The sequence below is a fragment of the Parus major genome, chromosome Z, assembly GCF_001522545.3.
Source record: "Parus major isolate Abel chromosome Z, Parus_major1.1, whole genome shotgun sequence".
NCBI lineage: Eukaryota > Metazoa > Chordata > Aves > Passeriformes > Paridae > Parus > Parus major.
Genome location: NC_031799.1, coordinates 23159665 through 23175672, shown reverse-complemented (window position 1 = coordinate 23175672; position 16008 = coordinate 23159665). Strand labels below are relative to the sequence as shown.

Below are 16008 nucleotides of genomic sequence, written 5' to 3'. Positions count from 1 at the left end.
AAAAGTATATGCTCTTCCAGTTTGTAAGGAAGAGGAAATCTGTAGGAAAAATGGTGAATCTTAATCTGTCCGAGTTCTGTGTACTGAATGCACTCAACACTTTTTGTCAAAGCTTTGGCTGATTATAATAATTTTAGAAAAAATATTCATAATACATAATAAATTTTGGCAAGTAACGTAGAAGCAAGCCCCTCTGGGTTTACGGGGCACACTGGAGAGCACAGTGATGTGCCTGCCTGTTCCAGCTCAGACAAAGCACGGGGTATTGGCCAGCCTTCTGCTTCACTTGGCTTTGGGTGAGTCAGTGTCGCCTTCTGTTGCACCTTAGCAGCCTGTGAATGCAAGTGCTGAAGTTGGTGCATTCCTGCAGCACTGTCCTCATCCCCGCGCACTGCGGCCACTGTGAGCCCACAGGCACCGCAGGAGGAGGTACTGCTTGGGAACTTATGGGTGGGGAGAGAACACAGCTGGCATTACAAATAGCTGTCCCTGCTCCAGGAACATTGCGTTTCGTGTTACTACTACTTTAGAATTGATCTAAACAAGTGATATGGTCCTCGTGTAACAAGGCAGATACACTGAAGATAGCTGAGGAAGGAGGTATTTTTGTAGGTCACATCCATGGAAAGCACTGGGCTCCTGTCCTCTGAAATATAGGGTCAGATACACGCACATTGTCTCAACCAAGCTTTTGTACTGAGGAGTGCTGATACCCTTTTCTGTGGAAAAACCTGTTTCCCGTGAATTCTACCCAGAGCCACGAGGAAACATGAGCACAGAGAAGGGAAGGAAATGCATAGCTTATAAACAGGTTTGAGTTAAACATAAAGAGCAACTTGAAAACACCCTCATTTGTGTTCACTGGTGTGAAACCATTAAGAATATGTATTATAAGCAGTCTGCAGAAACTAGGACAGCATAATTAATGCAGCAATACTATACGATGTTGCTAATGGTAAACCACTGGCTAATGGTAAACCACTGGTGCATCCACTACTTAGCTGATGTACTAAGATATTTTCTTATAATCTGTTTTGGTAGTAAATGCACAGCTTTTCACAATCAAGGATGTCAGTGGAACTGTTTTAACATTTCACTTTAAGGAAAAAAATACTAATCTTGTGTACTCTGCCCTATGGGTAGAAAGGAAGCTGTCAGTGCAGCATACTCTTAAAGAGCTCTGAAGTTTTGCAGTTAAAATCTGAGATTTAACATTTCCCCATGGTGAAGAACCCAATACTTCCTATAACCAATAGGTTTTAGGAACCATCCTGTCTCAGGAAGTTTGCATGTTGTGTTCACATAGTCTAAACTTAAGGTTCACCTTGGTCACAGCTTGGAAAGGAACTTTTATTTGATCTATCACACAAGTGCTATTTTTTGAAACGCAAACAACTCCAAAACTTTTTCAAGGTAGTCAAAGATGTATTCGTCAGTTAAAAAATTGGTTTTGAGATTGCTGCAGTAATGGCAATAAAACAAGCAGTAAAATAAGAGAAGGTATTGGCAGCGGTACTGAAACAGTCTCAATCACTTCCAAACCAACTTTTATGTCTTATATAAATATGGTAGAGTATTAAAATTTTGAAAGGCTTTTACAGTCTTCACTGTCAGTAAAGGACTCTGTATCTTGTACTTTTGTTTAGGAAGAGGTGTTCAGTAAGTGCTGGTGCACTTCCTAATTCATTGTGGTGCTTGCTGTGTGTTTTGCATCACCTTTCTTCACTTCTTGAATAAGTTCAACCATTGTACTCTTTATCTAAGTGGAGGACAAAGAGATCAGCCAAGTATCAGCTGTATAGCCTTTAGGAGTGGATTTGAACACTGACTTCAGCCTTGCACAGGAAGAGTCTGTCAAAGCAGGAAGTCTGTACATCCTGAGTGAGTCCAAGTTATAGGAAAAAGCTGATCTTTGGCCTTGTTTGAGAACTCAGGCTTATCACACCAGACAGCTGTGGCTTTGTATATCACAGCTGTTTAAAAGGGAGGACGGGTGTGGAAAAGAGCCCTTTGCAGTGTTGATCTGGTACTGGCATCCCAACTGCTGGAGAAGCAGACTGGAGCTGACAGTTTTCTGGCACTTGGGAACAGCTAATTCCCAGTTATCTCACGATTTTTCCAGGGTCCAAATGGCCTCTCTAGAGCAGCAGCCACAGTATTAATTGCTAGCACTTAAAATGAATGGAATAATTTCTGCTGAGTTTTTTTTCCCCCTGAGAAACACTTTTCTTATATTTTCCTTCAAAAATACAGGCATAATTAATTAAAAGATGAGGGAAAGCCAGATGACAGCGGACCTACATAAACAAATCTTAGCCTAAGCTGTGTTTTCTTTCATCTTTGTAAAAGTATCTTCCAGCAGCCTTAACTACACGATGAAAAGGAGGAAGGAAAGCATTCAAATACTGCTGAACAGAGTTGATGTGGCACATGGGGCTGTGTATGAGTCTGGGCCAGCAGCAGCCAGCTGTAATGTGTGGCTTCCCAGTTTTTTCTACTTCCTTGCTGCTGACGCCAGATGCCTGGATATCACAGTGCCACAGCAATGGCAGAAAGAATCTCCAGTACACTTGTGCTGGGCAGAAGTCTGTTTCAAAGCACAGAAAATTAGCAGGATGCTATCAGATAGAAATCCAGATGGTGGTGGTATGGCGTTGTGTGTCCGCCTTCTTTCTCAGCTGGCTGACAATGTATTTTTGGTTGACTGTAACTGCCTAGCCAGAGCTACCCACCTTAGTCAAACTAGCAAAGAAAAACTCTTTCTATCACTGAAATCCTTTCCTGCTTGCTCAGTCTCATGGAATAACTCCTGTACATGAGCTTCTGGTACTTTAATGCATTTTGGGTCAGCTCTTGTGCATTCAGTGTGTGTGCAGGGACCTCCTTCATACTGATGTGGATAGACAGATCCAGGTCAGTATAAGATCAGGGAAAGTGTTTGGTGCTGCAGCATGAAGTGCAGCTGTGGGGTGCAAAGGTAGCCAGATTCTCTTAAGCTAGGATATATTGTGGATGTTTTAGGTCTATTCACCTGTTTCTCTGTACATGGATCTTGAATTTAGATGTGAAGGAACACCTTTAAAGACCAGGGCTGCCATTTCTAAAGCAGCCTAAATAGTGGGTAAGGTACTTTTGAAGTGGCACGTGCTTACACATGTATGCTGCCAGGTGTGGTGAAATCTGTTCCCTTGGAGATGGTGGGATGTGCATGAGGAAGTCCTGAATTAGAGCACGGGTAATGCCATATAACATCAAAGTCTGCATATGCTTCACAGCATCACCTCTCAGGGTGCTTTTATATGTCCTGAAAGCAAAAGCTGCATCTCTGGGAAATTCAAGGGCATTAATAATCTTTAAACAAGTTCCTGAGGAGGTGAGTTCAAGAAGGGGTTGCTTCAAGAATTTACTGAAGGCAATCAGTTTTAATTCCCATTTTGTACAGTAGAAATGAATGTTAATGAATGTTACAGCTTGTAACCAAATGACTTTGTGTACCTCTAGAGGGCTCCCAAGTGATCAGCAGATGCTCTGTTAGGGCAGGCTGAGTGTGTAGGTACTTGCCATTCTCAGCCCCTGCCCTACTGCCACCTGGTATGTCACTTGATGGGGAGCAGCTGTGCCCTCAGACTGCTCTCACTGTGCTGTGGCTGCATCCCAGCCTGGGTGGAGCACACTTTCTACCTAACACGCTTGCTGTTCTCCAAAATACTTCTCCTTGCACCCATGAAGGAGGCTGAAAACGGGTAAAGCACTGAATTGCTGTGTATGCCATGTTGTCTGTGTGTGCCAACATTAGAAGTCCATTTTCAAAGTTTCTGGAGGCTAGAGTTATGGGTAAGTAGAGTATAAGACACCTAATTTTGCTATGTTATTATTTTACCCTAGTGGCTGTTGGAATATCAATGATTAACAAGAGCTTGGAGAAAGGTGATTCACAGCCAATCCTCACGATACTACAGTCAAGGTTTGGACTAAGAGTCATTCCTGAATGTGCTGAAGCCTACTTCAGGAACCTCTCTGAAGCCAAGAACAGGAAAACTACGGAAGGTAAAAAACTTCCTAAACAGGACAGTTCCGTATGTCCAGATCCCTAAGGCAACCAGAAAGCTAGAGCAGGAAGTTTACCTAAAATTGCTGTAAATTGAAGGACACAGCTGCTGCTTTAAAATCTTTTGACAAATTCTATACTTTTTACATTTTTACATGATATTGTACTGTTGTGCACATAATGCAGACCACAGTGCATACTGAGAAGTAAGTCTAGTGATTTCTAAAGTCTAGCTGCCACTTTCTAGAATCCCAAACCCTCCTCTGAGTGAATTTAGGGCAGCTTCTCTGTGACTGTCAATAGAATAGTCCATTCTCTCAGAAAACCATATTACTTGCTGGCAAATTTTTCTCATATTAGCAGATGCGGAGTTGCACACATCAGTCTCACAGATTGCTGTCAAAGATCAAGCCAGTATCTGACAGTGTTCACAGCCCAGTTATGGTCCCTGTGCATTGCCAGGACAGCAGTTACCAGCAGAAGCTGGGGCTAGAATCTGTTCTTAGCAGATGATGGCATGTTTTGTCATGTTTGGGGCTGCAAAAGTTGGTTGTAACAGATAACAGCAGCCAAAGTTAGCTAATGGTTACAAAAAAATTACTGTCAGTGTAGTACCCATTCTTAGAGTTGATGGGAATGCTTCACTTTGCAACATGAGTATTTTGAATGCCTTACTAGTTTTATCTTGGGGCCTTTTGTCCATGAGGAAATGAGGTTTTTCCTGCCTGTCAGGATGCAGACTGGTTTACCAAAGCAATAAATAAGAAAATTATGTGGATATAGGAAATGTCATGTGTGAGGTAAGAGTCAGTAAGTCCACAACTTAGGCAGAAGACAAGAAAAATATTTTTTATAAACACAGTCTGTTTCACTTATGAGTGATGATGTAAGATGGAGGACACACTGTTTCAGGAGCACTAACTTGGCACATTGGGGTTTGGAGAGGCTAGCAGTGGATCTGTATCAACCCTGTAGCAGTTTCACTAACCTTATCACCATTTTGTTCTAGAGGAATGACCCTCATCCGCCTAGCAGGCTATTTTGAAAATCCTTCCTACAGAAAGGCACAAGATACGTAGAGATTTTGCATGTCAAAGGGCTTCACAGCAAACACAGGGAGGGGAAATGAGTAGGGAGAACTGTAATTTATCAGTGAAACAGAAGACAATTGTGTACTAATGGTATGAACTGCTTTTAGGTTCTAGTGAAAGTCCATGGATTAAACTTGTAATGAAAGCCATGTATGATTACTATTACAATGTGGAAACTGAGGAAGGTACCTGTGTTGCCCCCAAAGGAGTTGTACCAAAAACTTCATGGTTAACTGGTGAAGAAATACAGGTAGGTGGCTAAAACATCAGTGTTTATTGCAAAGGAAACATAAACATTTGAGAGAGCGTGAGACATGACAATGTCAAGAGGCTGTGGTGGGTGAAACTGAAGGTCACTTTATCAGTATCTGCTTCTGACAAGAGCAGCACCTAAGTCTAAGCAGGCAGTGATAGTACAGCTTCCTGTCTACTGTCTGGCAATGATTTAGGGATTTCCTTACTGGAAGTTACAGCATTTCTTTTAATGACCATCAGCAGACAACAATGGAGAAAAGTCTGATTGCTTCCACATCCCTGTATATTTTATGATATATTTGCATTGATCTATAACAAATAATTTTATGATGTATTTGTGAGCAGGTGGAACCACTATATTCTAAATCTAATTCTCTGAAAGAATTCTTGTATCTTCAGATTCAGGAGGATGAGTGTGCTATTTTAGCTCCCTTACTGTAGAGGTTTTGTGCTAGTGTGAAATATCTTAGAACAAAGCAGATCACACAAGCCTCTGAGTAATTTGTTCTTCTATTATTCTGATGCAGGTTATCTAAGTTACAGGCTTGCTCCTCTACACAAAGAACTCAAGTCAGTGCAAGTCCTTCTGAAATTCCGAATGCAGCAGTACTCGAGTGTCCTTCTCAACAGAGTTAGTTATTAATACAGTTAGTATTTCTAGATGCCTGAGTTGTACAAGACACATCTAAGTGCTAGGGAAGCAGAACCCTGGTAATGTATAAAAGAATACTCTCTTAAAATAGCATATCCACTCGAATAACTGAAGCTTGAAAGCAGCTCAGTTACCTCTCCTATAGGGTTCAGCAGTAACAACACAGCTCCTTCTTACTGATTAAAATGTAGGGCCATATCAGAGGGACTTGGATAGGGTGAACATAAACTGCAGAGATGGAGAGCACACAGTCCAAATTCCAGGAAGGTTTTGTCTTTTAAATGACCTTTTCCCATCATCTCTTAACAGAACATTGCTGGGCAAGTTACAGCGGATTACAATCGAGAGCAGCTGTGGCTTGCTAATGAAAATCTGATTGTTGGGCTGCAAGCCCGAGCAAGGGGATTCTTAGTCAGAAAAAACTACCAGGAAAGAAAAGCCTATCTTCAAAACCAGGAACCATCTGCCATCAAAATACAGGTATTGTTCTAGAACAAGAAGGTAATGTGGCTTGGGCAGCTTTTTGCATATAACAGGTTACATGACTGATTACTACCACTGATAAAATTCTCAAGCAGATCTGTCTCCCTGTTTTCAGCAGCTGCTGAAAGTTTAAAATTCTACATCTGAAAATAAATGTGCTTTCACATTTTAAAAGAATTTATCATATCAACCTCCAGTGTAAATTACTTGGGAAAAGCTCATTAATGCACAGCCCTGGCTTTGCTCTGACGCGCTCAGATTTTTTGTGGTGTACCTAACTATGCACAGTACAAGAATAGAAGATATTTGTTAAGTATTGAAGCAAAAATTCCTTGGCAAAGAACAGAAGATATTTGTTAAGTATCGAAGCAAAAATTCCTTGGCAAAGTATGACTTAAGAAACACATTCCTTACTAAACTATCCCTAGTTGGAAGTGGATTGTTTCTGCTTCATGAAGTCATAGCTTGACAGGGAGTGGCAGCTACCCTTGTGTTCTTTGGCAGTATTTCTTGGATGTTTCCAGTTTGCTGAACTCCAAAAGGTGTACAAAGGAAATACTCTGCTGAGGGTGCAAACACTGACAGAGGCATGCACACTGGTTTTAAATGGTAAAATATTCAGCTCCTATTAGGAGCAATTTATTCCACCACCCACTCACAAAAGAAAAAAAAAGGAAAAGTACACAAGAGATTTTTTTTAATCTACAGTAACTATATTTATCAATTCATTATGACTGAAAGCAGCTTTTCCACTAGTGGCTGTTATTGATTGACTTTTGGACTTTTGACTGTTGGGATTGACTTTTCATTTTCCAGCATGGTGTATGAGCCCAGTAAAGAACTGTACTTTGAGAAATTCAAAGTCTGTGTCAATAGGTTCAAAATATGGAGAAATGTAGATAAATAAAGCTGTTCTCTGTTTTCTTTCTATTGGCATTAAAGTAGAAATTATTTGTGGAAGGACAACAAATAGAAGAGAAGGCTGGTGTCACTGGCTGATAGAGATGATAGGCAAAAGCAGCAGTAAAAGTATCTTTTATTCCTCTCACTCTGTTCCTTGACAAGTGCTTGATTCTGAGCTAGCAAATGGAGAGTCAGCTGAAGGAATTAACTTGGAAAAGAGGCCAAGGAAAGAATAATGTGAGTCCAGATAGGCAAGGGACAACTTCTGGATGCAGTGGAGTGACAGAATGGGTAGGGCTAGTAGAGACCAAAGCAGGTCATCTGATCCAACCTCACTCTTCAAGCAAGGTTATACCAGAGCACATGGCAGAAGATTGCATCCAGATGGTTCTGGAATATCCCCAAAGGCTCCACAACTTCTCTGGTCAATCTATTCCAGTGCATGGTCACATGCACAGTAAAGAAGTTCTTCCCCCATATTCAGGTGGAACTTCTTGTGCATCAGTGTCTGTCCACTGCCTCTTGTCCTTTTTGCTCAGCACTACTGAGAAGAGCCTGATCCACCCTCTTGATAATCTCACTTCAGATACCGATAGACACTGATGAAGAGCCTCTCAGTCATTTCTTTTAAGGCTAAACAGGCCCAGCTTCCTCAGCTATTCCTTGTAAGGGAACTACATCCAGACCCCTCATCGTCTCTGTAGCCTCCATTGGACTCACTCCAGGAGCTCCACATCTCTCTTGTCCTGAGTAGCAAAGAACCAGACACAGCACTCCAGGCGAGGCCTCACCAGGGATGAGGTACAGGGGCAGGATGACCTTCCATGACCTGCTGACAATGCTCTTCCTAATGTCCCCCCAGGATCTCATTGGCCTTCTTGGCCATCAGGACACTCTGCTGTCTACTAGGACCCCCAGGTCCTTCTCCTCCAAGCTGCACCTCCGCAGGTCAGCCCCAGGTGCTTGAGGTTGTTCCTCCCCAGGTGCAGGACCCTGCATTTGTCTTTGCTGAATATCAGATGGTTCTTCTCTGCCCATCTCTCCACCCTGCTGAGGTCCTTCTGAAGGGCTGCACAGCACTCCGGGGTATCAGCTCCTCTTCACAGCTTTGTGTCCTCTGAATTTGCTGAGCAGGCATTTGCCCCATCATCCAAGTCATGGATGAACGAGTTAAACATTACAGTGTTGAACCTTGAGGGACATCACTAGGGACAGGCTTCCAACTAGACCATGTGCCACTGATTTTGACCCTCTGGGATGTGTTGTTCAGCCAGTTCTCAATCCACCTCACTGTCCACTCATCCAGCCCACATCCCTGAGTTTGTCTATGAGGATGTTGCTAAGAGACAGTGTTGAAATCCCTGCTGACATCAAGTAGACAATATCCACTGCTGTCCCCTTACCCGTACGTGCTTACTTCAGCAAACTCATGCTGCCTATTCCTGACCATCATTTTGCTATCCATGTGGACAGAGATGGTCTCCAGAATGAGGCACTCCATTGCTGTTCCAGGGATGGGAGGTGAGGCTGAGTAATGGGCATGAGCTGGAAGTTGCTTACATGGGATGAAGACAGGGACTGGGATGCTAAGGATGTGGATCTGCTGGTGGTAGGATTTCAGGAGAGTGAAGGAAGCAGCATTGGACAATAACGTGTATTGAGATTGGTCAACATTAACATGAAATGTATTAGGGCACCTTAAAAAATAGAGCCAAGCTTACTCACACCTTAGTTATCTCTTTATTACAATGTCAGATTTTTTTTTTTACAAAACACACACTGTTAATGATTTTAGTGTATTACATAGATTTAATAAATATTAGTTTCTTGTTAGGCATAATGGTCTCCTGCCTTCTCTAAAATAGGCTTACTGGAAAGGATTCAAACAAAGGAAAAGCTATGTTGACAGATTAAAGGTGCTTCAAGGCAATGTTGCTGCTATTGTTAAGGTAAGAACACCCAATGTGTTTTGGGGGCCAAGTATGTTTTATCCCTTTACATTATCCATCACCACCTGGGAATCAGGGACTAAGAGCACAGGCTGGAGGTTTTCCAGAAATTTGCATGGCGTTGAAAGTTGTTTATTTGATAGCTTCAGCAAATTGCTTCCTGAAAGCTCTGTTTGACTTCCAACAGGCTTTGCAGAACCTGAGGGGCTCTTGAAAGAGATTTCCTTACACTTCTCTTTCCAACACTTAACTAGAAAGCATTTGGGATGATGGTACATTATTTCCTTAAGAGCTGTTGAATCTGTCTCTCTGAAAGCCGCTCACTTTTCTGAGATGCTAATGGGACCATTTGCGTCAAAACTGGATTGTAAATTACAGATGGAATATTGTAACAGGATCTCCTTTTTTTGTGGGACACTGGTTTAGAATTGAGACCTGGGACCTGAAGGTAGAAATTATTTCCAAAGATAATATTACACACAGGTGGTAGAAATTTGAACTCAGCTTGATTTAGTGGTTTAGTGGAAACCCCTCTATCTGGTCACTGACCAGTAGGAGCCTGGTGGTACAGTCATCTATGGCCCTGAGCACAGGAGAACAGCATGCCTGCACAAGTAGACACTCAAAAGTAAATTTAAAACACACATACAAAAGTTTGCACAGCGTCCTTTAATTTTTATAATTTTATTTAATTTTCAGATTCAGTCATGGGTCAAAATGTGGCTAGCAAGGAGAGCTTACAGGAAACGCCTACAATACTTCAAGGATCATGTAAGTAATTTTTCTCAATTTTGAAAATGAAGCATTGAAGTATGGTAGTATGACTACAGGTGCAGTTTTGGGAAGCTGGAAAGAGGGTGCAAGTTTTGCAGTATGTTTTTTGAGCAGAACTGTCTCATAATTAATTCTTTTGCCTAATCCTGATCCATTTCAGAATGACCAAATTGTGAAGATACAAGCATTTCTTAGAGCAAACAAGGCCAGGGAGGACTACAGAACACTAAGTAAGTAGTAACAGTTGAATATTGTATGTCTGGGGACAAGAACGTTACTGTGTTCAGTCAGGGTTTTTCTAAAGTTTCACATGAGATTTCTCAGTCTCATATTTAACTTCAAAAGCAGGTGCAAGTGTTTGTAACACAATTGTTCTACAGCTGAAACTATTTTGCATAACTGTACTAATAAAGTATGGTAAAAAGATTGCTAATTGGCATAAACCTCAAATTTTCTGCATAGTGATCAGTTTCCTGAGGGCTTTAAGGGTGTTCAGTATTACATCAACTAACAAGCCCATTTTCTTCAACTGTAGTTGGTGCTGAGAATCCACCCTTGACTGTTCTGCGCAAATTTGCCTACCTCTTGGACCAAAGTGACTTAGACTTTCAAGAAGAACTGGAAGTAACAAGGTTAAGGGAAGAAGTGGTTACAAAAATTCGATCCAATCAACAGCTGGAGAAGGATTTGAACTTAATGGATATAAAGATTGGATTGCTGGTGAAAAACAGAATCACTCTTCAGGTCAGCAGGCTCCCTTGGTAGCATGCAGTGAGCACTACCCCGTGTTAAGGAATTACAGGGTTACACAATCACAGTTGAGGCTGGAAGGGATCTCTGGAGGTCATCTGGTCCAAACCCTCTACACAAGCAGGGACACCCAGAACAGGATGCCCAGGGCCGTGTCCAGATGGCTGATTATCTCCAACAGTGGAAACTCCACAATCTGAACAACCTGTCCTAGAGCTCATTCACACTCAATTAGTCACAGTACTCCTGGTAAATTCAGCACTATCTTCACATGTTTCTACCTTGCACCAGATATTGCTCTGTTGTCCTGAGTTGTACGTCACTGTGTTTTGCTAGTTATGGACAACAGTAATTACTTGGCAGATTTAAAATCTTTTACATCTTTTCTGTGTTAGAATAGACTCCTGATCATATTGAATGGCTTGTTCAATGTTGATTAATCATGAATTAATCTGTGTAGGAGATCAGGCCTCATACAATCATTGTTTAATGCCATACTAGTGAAAGATAAAGATGTTAAAAAACTGGGTAGTTAATAGAGCAGCAAATTTACAAAGCTGCTAATTAAGGCACTTGGAGTAATACAGCATTTAACATGGTTGGGAAAATGTTCATTTTTCCATTTTGTCTGTTTTGTGAATATATAATCCAGATTTTTGATCATCTTTTTGCAGGATGTGGTACTGCACAGTAAGAAACTTAACAAAAAGAGCAAAAGTCAATTGGAGGAGATGGTTATGGTTGACAAACAGGGCATCAAAGGTTTGAGTAAGGAGAGAAGAAAAAAATTGGAGGCTTATCAACACTTATTCTACCTTCTGCAGGTAAATATTAATGCAAAAATTAACATAGCAGCAAATTTTTGAAGGAAAACTAGAAATATATTGTACTGCTTATTTTGTTTTAATGATTGTGATGGTGATTATGAAAATATTTCCAGATACCATGCAGACTGCAGGAGACACTATGGTCAATTTCTAATTCTTCCTGTAATTGAGAAAATCCTTGTTTTTTTCAAAGTGTGCAGCAAATATGGCTGTTTTTTGCTTGAGTATACTTCAGCCTATACTGAAGCTGAAGATAAATGTTTATTTCCACATAGTCCATGTAAATTGCTGTCACTAGTAACATACATTATATGTGGTAGAAGGGAAGTGGTATGCAATGCAGTTCACAGAATATGAGGTGTCTGTTCTTGTGCTTTTTTTTTTCTCACCTCACTGATATTTCGCTAGAAGAATTTCAGATCCTCCCAGGGCAGATGGCCTCCAAAGCAGACATGCAGTATGCAAAGTTTTCTTGGTAGATAGCTATTGTCATATGGTAAATTGTCATCAGATACATAGACTAGATGCAGAGAGGAACAATCCAGAGACTGCAAATAAAGCTCCATTGAGGAGCTTCTCACTGATTGTACTCCTTGTATTCTGTGTTTCTTATGTTCTAGGATTTGGAGAAAAGTTAAATGCATGTGGAAAAGTGACATATATTTGAGTCAGCATAACTGCTTTAGGTGTGAACAAATGTAGAGGGCTCTCCTCTAAGTGTGGGGAGTTTGTCCTGGACTACAGACAACCAAATGAAAGTCTTTTTTTTGTTTTGTTTTTCTTTGTAGACTAATCCCACATATCTGGCAAAGCTGATTTTCCAGATGCCACAAAACAAATCAACGAAGTTCATGGATACAGTCATCTTCACTCTATACAACTATGCCTCCAATCAACGGGAAGAATACCTGCTTCTCAAACTCTTCAAAACTGCTCTGGAAGAGGAGATCACGTATGTGCAATCACAGAAAGTATTTAGCTAGTTTCTGTTTTAGACAGTTCAATGAATCTTCATGCTTAAAGTAAACTTGTGGTTAATCTTTAAACTACCATAAAATTAAGTACATAATTTTATTACAAGAGAAGTTTGTGTTCTGGGTGTTGCTCTTAAACTCAAGGAACGCTGATTCAGGGGAAAAAAAATAAATCTTTCTATGGCAGACCACATTCCTCTATGAAAAAATGGCCTGTAAAAAGATGCTAGGGCTTCTTGGTTTGAGTATGTAAGAGTGGAGAAAGTGTTATCTTTCTTTATGCAATCTTACATACATAAATGAAGATTGGTGGCTTATCCTGAAATAATGAAATGTTATTTAATGCTCTTAACAGATACTGGCTGAACAAGTATTTCGGTCTGAATCAGGTAAAAATTATCTGACTATGGACTATGCCATATTCTGGGACATTACTATAACACATTCAGAATTCAGATGGCAGTCTCTGTAAATCACCTTGTTTTATATAAAAGCGCTAAAAAACAGACTATATAAAGAGGTTTCAACATAGAAAATAGGACAGAAAGTGTGGGGTTTGCAAATATGCGTGACAGCATATGTAAGTCAGAACCCTTCTGTTCCTGATACAGCTCTAAGGTAGACCAGATTCAGGATATTGTTACTGGAAACCCCACTGTCATTAAGATGGTTGTCAGCTTCAATCGAGGCGCCCGTGGACAGAACACTCTGCGCCAGCTCCTGGCCCCGGTGGTGAAGGAAATCATGGAGGACAAGTCTCTCATAATCAACACTAGTCCTGTGGATGTTTACAAGGCATGGGTAAACCAGCTAGAAATGCAGACTGGTGAGGCCAGGTGAGTGAGGAAGCTGGTGGACATATTGTAGCACACACATGAGGAATCCCTCAGTTCTGCTTGACAAACAGATGCTTAAACTTGTTCTGAAAGTGATCCTTTTGTTGGCATGACCTTCCAAAGTCAATTACTTAATCTTTATAAATGTAATAGATTATGCCATGGAACAACTTAGGGCTTTTTCTCAAGTTTTTTACTGACAGCATTTTGATGAGCTGGTATAGGGATGTGGAGATGCATGCTTTATATTTGTATTCTCCTTTTGTTACTAAGGGAAGGTACATGATAACATGTGCACCCCCAACTAAGCAAATAACTTACCCCCAAAAAAGAGGAAGCCAAAGCATCCAATACTTATAGCAGTAAAACCCAGCTTCGTTTGTATTTGTCAGACTTTTGTTCACTGATGGCGCCTAAGAAGGTGGAAAAATAAATAAATTTTATTCTCAAATGTATTTAACTTGGTTTAATGTTTGTTTTTTTGCCTTGCAGCAAACTGCCATATGATGTGACCACAGAACAAGCACTGACACACACAGAAGTGGTCAATAAACTGGAATCATCTATTCAGAGTTTGCGAGCAGTAACTGACAAAGTCCTCACATCCATATTCTCTTCCCTCAATATGATGCCGTAAGTGCTGGATTAGGACTCTCCAAGTGGCAGCTCATGTGCAGTTCACTTGAACCTCTGTGATGGAGATCCTTTCAAATCCTTTCCATGCCTTCCAAGGCTCGTGATCATGCCTCACGAATGAGTTGCCCAGTAGAGGGAGTGGTTTCTCTGCCTCTGCCCTGATTTAGCAGCCTGGCAAACCTCTCCCCGTTCTTGAAACGTTTTGTGTTTTCCATTATCAACTCATTCTTGTGTTTCAAGGGAGTGGGAAAAAAGCCAGTAACTTAAGCTGATTAGAATGATTGTGTTTCATCTAACTCTTTTCCAATATTTTGCCTTTTCATCTGTTCTACATGTAGTTATGGAATGAGATACATAGCCAAAGTTCTGAAGAGCTCGCTCCATGAGAAATTCCCGGATGCAACAGAAGATGAACTATTAAAGGTAGACTTCTTAGGGCAGGCTGCCAGCAGCCTGTTGTTTTAATGCCAAAGTGGATTTTTATTAACACTAAATATTCTAAAGAACTGGGAAAGTAGCATTTATTGAAGGAATTTGGCACTTCTTTTTGAGTTGCAAAGGGGCTGAGGAAGGGGAGAAGGGAATTCTGTTGCCACAATCTAGGTGTGTTAATCTGGGTGCTTCCATAATTCTTATGGAAGAGGGTGCTCAACCTGTTTTGGATAGTAACTGTACTTCAAAGGCTGGAGTTTATCCGAATCATCCTGGGGCTTGGGTTGCTAGTGAAGTCCTTGTCACCACCAGTCCTTTCATTGAGAACAATGTAGTCCTCTTCTTTTTTTTCTCCCATATCTAAAGTTGTTAATATATTATGAAACTGTAATTTAAATCCAATGAGAAATGTCTCTGAAAGAAAAGTTCAGGTAGATTACACTACATTTAAGATTCTTGTAAAAGTTGTAGAAGTGGCATTTGTACAGACTGAAAAATAAGGCATGGGTGGTAAATATAGTATGGTGCAGGGACAGAGGCTATTGTTACCCTAGCACAGCCATGGTGTCCCTTCAGGGGACTTAGGGGAATTGCTCCATAACCCTTCCAAACAGCTGAGATACCGACAACCCTGTCAAATCAGAACTATTTTGCACTTCAGTAAAGAGCCTTTTATCAGTGTTTAATTACACGGTCCTAAAAGTACAAGGTTTTCATTTTAACAGAACCTCCCTATTATTCTTCACTGTCCATCACTCCAGCAATACAGATGAAAACGTTGCTGAACACATTAAAAAACTTAGAAAGCAAATGGAGTACCCACTTGAAAACCTTTAAAGGTGTAAGTAGGAAGTTCTGCAGGTGCATGCATATAAGCTAAAGCAAATTTTCTCTCTTGTTTCCCAGAGCAGGAATTCTTTGAAATTGCCATCTTCAGAAGCTGCCTGTAGCATTGTTAGAAACCGCAGTTTGGAAAATGTGTTCTCTAGCTCTCTAGGGCTGCATTGCAGTCCAGTCCCTTTGAGAAATAATGGGTCCCCTTATCAATGAGTGCATTAAATGCTGCCAGTATCCGCAGCATTTCAGAGAATGAGCCTCAGCAGGGGAACCGTGCAAAATTCAGAGAGCTGTGTCTGTGTTTAATTCCATACCCTGCATTAGCTGAACTACAGCCAGTATCAAATGGAAATGTGGTTGTAAAAGTCTGTAACTGGTGCTCACAGAGGTATTGTAGGGGGATCATGTAAAAGACCACAGGTTCTTCCAGTTAGCCCCATAAGTAATATGTTTCTTAACAATTCTTCCAGCCAGTTCCTATGGTCTAATTTAGAAGCAGAGATGATTGGTCGTGTTTTGTAAGGAGTCATTACTGTATGCAAAGGGAAGATCTCTCAACTT

General features: G+C 40.9%; 1 protein-coding gene across 7 annotated transcripts in view; it reads left to right on the top strand.

Moving 5' to 3' along the window:
- Positions 1–16008, top strand: part of IQGAP2 (IQ motif containing GTPase activating protein 2) — a 125016-nt gene that overhangs the window by 96123 nt on the left and 12885 nt on the right. For all 7 annotated transcript variants that reach the window (XM_015653561.3, XM_015653559.3, XM_015653564.3 and 4 more), the window contains 12 exons: positions 3886–4047; positions 5247–5389; positions 6356–6526; positions 9298–9381; positions 10081–10152; positions 10316–10385; positions 10691–10899; positions 11580–11729; positions 12521–12684; positions 13318–13542; positions 14035–14175; positions 14517–14601. In XM_015653561.3, coding sequence (XP_015509047.1) covers positions 3886–4047; positions 5247–5389; positions 6356–6526; positions 9298–9381; positions 10081–10152; positions 10316–10385; positions 10691–10899; positions 11580–11729; positions 12521–12684; positions 13318–13542; positions 14035–14175; positions 14517–14601 — 1676 coding nt within the window. The remainder of the gene's footprint in view (positions 1–3885; positions 4048–5246; positions 5390–6355; positions 6527–9297; positions 9382–10080; positions 10153–10315; positions 10386–10690; positions 10900–11579; positions 11730–12520; positions 12685–13317; positions 13543–14034; positions 14176–14516; positions 14602–16008) is intronic.